Source organism: Platalea leucorodia (assembly GCF_965183815.1).
Source record: "Platalea leucorodia genome assembly, chromosome: 4".
Lineage (NCBI taxonomy): Eukaryota > Metazoa > Chordata > Aves > Pelecaniformes > Threskiornithidae > Platalea > Platalea leucorodia.
In genome coordinates, this window is record NC_138826.1 from 98,970,655 (window position 1) to 98,975,654 (window position 5,000).

The 5,000-nt window shown below is 39.9% G+C and overlaps 1 protein-coding gene across 8 annotated transcripts in view; it reads left to right on the plus strand.

The window, feature by feature from the left end:
* The window catches only part of FOXP2 (forkhead box P2), a gene marked incomplete at both ends in the record, with an annotated part of 196,228 nt that overhangs the window by 152,454 nt on the left and 38,774 nt on the right, over nt 1–5,000 (plus strand). For all 8 annotated transcript variants that reach the window (XM_082311270.1, XM_082311271.1, XM_082311272.1 and 5 more), the window contains 2 exons: nt 1,976–2,063; nt 4,512–4,595. In XM_082311270.1, coding sequence (XP_082167396.1) covers nt 1,976–2,063; nt 4,512–4,595 — 172 coding nt within the window. The remainder of the gene's footprint in view (nt 1–1,975; nt 2,064–4,511; nt 4,596–5,000) is intronic.

Here is a 5,000-nt window from a genome sequence, read left to right on the forward strand (position 1 = left end):
CATTTAAAGTTCCTCAGGGCAAGGACTGTGTCTGTATCTATTTTGTAAGGTGTTATGCAAACATATGGTGTTGTAATAACTAATAAATAATCATGAGTAGGCCATAACCTCAAACTCAGGCCAGGAGATCTTTCATACCTATACCATTGCTTACTGTCATGTGTTATACATGTGCATACATAGGTGAGCATTCCTGCAAGTGGAAACACACTGGTGTGTACTGGTGATAGTGGTGATGATGCAGAGGTAAAAATCTGTCTCCAGTCCTTTTTCTGGCAATTTTGTACCCAATTAACTGAAAACATTAAACCATTGCATTAACAGACCACACACTATCATGCCTGCATAATTGAGGAAGTAAAATTCTTTTGAATCAAAATTTCAGAAAACAAGTGAATGGTACATTCTGAGCAATTACCTGGTTTTTAAACTGATCATGCATTTTTGCATCAGTGAAGTCAGCTTCTTTGAAAATAAATAAATTGTAGTTTTTATGACTCAGATAAAGGAAACGTGGTGTCCTTGGTGGTGCTTGAACTTAGTGTAAACTACCAAGCAAGTTACATGTATACTCTTAAACAATTTTGTACTAAAAGAATGAACAAATCTTTCATTATTACTCTTCCCCAGCCGTGCCTCTTACGAGGATAGCAGAATGAATATTTTGCTCACCTGCAAACCCTATCATTGGGTCCTAAAACCATGAAGTCATGATTTAAAGAAATAGAGACAAATTTTAGTGCAAGTGAGATGCAGTCCCCCCTACTTTTCCACTGTTTCTGATGAACACATTTTTCCCATAGATTACCAATCAAATAACTGTATAGTTCCCTGATTAATTCTGCTAAAAAAGAAAAAGAAGATATATTTCCTCCATGGTATAGATAACTTTGTTCCTGTAACTGTGAGACCATCTGTGACAGTAGTCCCTGCAAAGCTTACCCCTCATGCCTACAGTGGAAATAGCGAATAAATCCACATTCAAAGGCAAAACTCCTTTGCTCCCATTTCTTTTTTAGCCTGATCCTTATGTTTTCTTCTCAGTGGAGCCGCAAACCCACTATTAAAGCTCCAAAAGGGACTTCTTTGATCCTGGAAGAGCGAGAATAAACTGAAAACACTGTCCTTCAAAAAAACAGTATTAAATGAGCTTCGTAAAGTTGTACTCAATTGAAATGTACAGGGGACAGCCACTCGGGTCTGGGCTGTACTTACTTACAGACAGCCACTCACTGAGGTCCTCTTTCCCTGTCGCAGAGTGTGGTTTTGTTGTGCTAAATTGGCACGCATAGCCTGAATCCCTCCCAGGAGGCTTGCTGTGTGTGCAAGGTGTGTAGCTGTTCCTTCCCCTGCCTTTACCTTGCACACTCTTCCTCGGCCTGGGGAGCCTGATCATTGCCATCATCTTCAGAGGCTGGTTCTGGAAACTGCAGTGAAAATCAGTGATGTTCCCCTTGAAAATCAGTGATGTTCCCCTCCAGCTCTGTTTTGGGGAAGGGGGAACGGATGTTCTGTTGGTTTTGCTTAATGATTAAAGAAGAGCAGATAGAGAAATCTTAACAAAGTCTACATTAATTCACAGTAGTTCAAGCAGCCTAAAAGCAATTATATCTTTTGAAGAATTATTTGTAAGGTGATTCTCTGTTCATCTCCACCAGCAACAGGGAGTGGATATCAGTTCACTCACTCTACCAAATATTGATAACCCATTACATTAGCCTTTAGATGGCATATGTGACCTGGGAGATAGAAACTGGATATCTGGCAGTCATCACTGAGAAAGTTCGTAAAACTAAATGAAATAATCAGTTTTGTTATTTTGTATTGTTGTACCTAAGGCATGCTCTGACTAGGTCTTTTTGCATAACTCCTGCTGAAACTAATGGAAGCCATATGCACGAGAAAGAAAAAGGGACTCATAAAGAAATTTTCCTCATCTTAACACTGTCTAACTAGTGTTCTTTTTCTTCTCTAGGCACCTTAACAATGAACATGCATTGGATGACAGAAGCACTGCTCAGTGTCGGGTGCAAATGCAAGTGGTTCAGCAGTTAGAAATACAGGTTTGTTACATGGATGTATTATCTTATTACTTATTTACTGTTAACCTAAACTAAATTGAAAACACTTGCCTTAGTGACTCTAGCTGAAAGCCATATGTTTCTTGCATGAAATTTGTTGATATTCATGAACAAGTGGGGTTTTTTTACTTAAAGATTTTTCACATTATAAATTATGCAATAATTATCTAACGTCAGCATTGTCTACAGTATTTTGCTTGAACTAAGACCCTAATGACATTCATCATGAATGAAGAATGCAGTCCCTGGAGCAGAGGCTGGATCCAAGCTGTCTTCAGTTCTTGAAATGCTGGGTCAGGACCCTTCTTCCTTCTTCCCCTCCTGACCCGACGCTTGTCTATGCCATTCTGCGGGACAAAGGAGTAGCAGAGCATATCTCTGCCCAAAATGACTCCCAGGCTGATGGTGGGCATTTTTCTGCGGGCAGAAGGTATAATGTCAGACCCACTCAGGGAGGTCCCCAGGGAGTCCCGCAGCTGGGACCGCAGCGCTCGGGTGCCCTGTTCAGGCTCTAACCGTTAGAGGTCACTGCATGTATGTGAATGCTCCCTCCAGCTTACGGAAGAAGTGCCGAGTACCCCTGGGGTCTCCCCGTATTGAGACTACACTCACCAGGCTGCCGAGGCTGGGCGCAAACCTTAGCAGCCCAGAGTGACCATGCGGGATGCTTACACCATGCGATCCCCTCCCGCCTGTATGGGAGTCATAGGGGGGCATTTCTCAGGGGTCCCGTCCCCTCTTGGGAAGGTGCAGCGGAGCCCAAGGGATGCAGCAAGGGACTGAGATTTTTTCCGCGTTTGTTGCCATACATGGAGAAAGAAGGATAAACATCTTTCAGCTTTCTCGCCTTTTAGCATGTTGTCTCACTGTTCTCATGCATGTAAGAATACTTGTTCTTCTTTCAGCCAAGGCAAACTGTTTGGGCCTTTTGTATTTTAATACTGGAAACCCAAAGCAATGAGAGGAGTGTACAATAATGTCATTTATTGTCATTTCCCTTAAAATGAAAGCTTTATAAACTCAGGCAAAGCTGCAGTTTCTTTTATAAGATTTACAGGATAGTGTTAGCTCAATTTGTTTGTTAGGAATTTACCTCATGGCAAATAGCATGTCTCTGAAGTGTCACACACATAATATGAAGCCTAAGAAGAAACTTTTTTCCCCCCCTCTGCCTCAAATGTTCTTTAAGGAAAAATGAACTGACCAAATTATATCCAGCATACCCAAAATATCTGCAGTAATACAGGTAGTTTCCTCTTCTTAAAATTACTTCCAAGTTTTCTTAGTCCAATATCAGTCTACAGGTGTAACTCTTGAGCCGAATTCATGCAAGAAAGTGTTACAGAACTCTCCAGAAAACGGCAGCGTTAAACACCAAGTGATTCTTGTTGCAATTAATGTTGTAATCGTGTTGTAGATATCCAAAGCCATATCACTAGAATACAATTTTGAGCATTTCTTCTTGCAACCTAGCTTTTGAAAAAAACCCATTCTTTTCATGTTGTAAGATACATTTCCCTCTTTCCTGTTCTGATATTTTTATCAACAAGTTACATATTTCAAACACTTCCTCCTCTTTCTTTTTTTAAAAATTCGGTAATTTGTTTGAGTCTGAAACTACAAGTATTTACATAGAATATGATCAGAAAATGGTATCAGTTAGGAAAAAGTACAGGTTTCGGTAATGTGACGTTTTCTAAAGGCAGTTTAAGGGCTTCTTAAGGACTGTTTACCATTTACAAAGGCTAGGCTGTAATGTAACAGTCCAAGCGAAGATTTAGCTTGCAGTGTGACCAATTATGCCATTTTTTGCTTTGTCTGACTCCTAGTGAAGTAAGGTCCATCAGTTGTAATGAGACCCAGTGCAGTGTCGCTGCCGACTCGGTGGCAGAGTTCAGCGTTTCACACTGCCTGGGCTCTGTCACTCTATTGAATTAGATTGATGATGGCAGATTGCAGGGGGCACTAACTGGACCTCAGTGGGAAAGGATGAAGTGTGTAGACAATCCTGGCAGGCACTGTGCTTTGAGGACCCTTCACCCCTTCACAGCTGTTGGCACTAGTCCATTGCTAACAGTGTCCACAGGACTTTAAAGAGACACTATGGGCCTTCTAATTTATGGTCTTAGTAACTTGTTACTGTCGAGGCAACTGTGACCTCAATTCTCTTATTGACAAAAAGATGAAGTGTTATTTGTTTTCTCTGACCTTTTAACATATGAAAGGCTATAAAAGTTTTTTTGTTTTTTTTTTTTTCTTTCTTTCTGTGCCCAAAGTTGCATTTCCTCTCAGATAAGTTTCTACTGACATAGACTTTTATATGCAGGCATCATTACTCCGAGACAAGCTCAATGATAAGAAGTATCACTGCAGTAAAATAGCTGTATCAGTCATTTCTAAAATGCTTCTGATCTCACTCTTTCTTAACAGCTTTCTAAAGAACGCGAACGTCTTCAAGCAATGATGACCCACTTGCACATGCGACCCTCGGAGCCCAAGCCATCTCCAAAACCTGTAAGTGCATATTGCTTTATAAACAGTAAATAGGTCTACAAATGTAGCAGACTAAGAAAATGAACAATTTAGTGACAGTTGGAAAACAATGAGTGTGATGAAAAATATGGCAATAAAATGAAGGTAAAATGCAATAGCTTGTCAAATTGTATGTTTCTTTAAAAGTAATGCTATCTCTTACAAAATCTATCCAATCTACACCATAGGTGACACTAAACAAAGTACACCTATAAGTGTCCAAATCATTGCCTTGAGACTGAAACTAGAGAGAATATCTTTTTGTGATAGATTTACAGATATTAAAAGGAAACCCACTTTGAAAGATTTGAAGTTCAGTGGACTCTGTGGCAGTAAAAAGTAAATGTAAAAAGAATCTAGGTACTTAGGAAATTTCTTAAATTACTT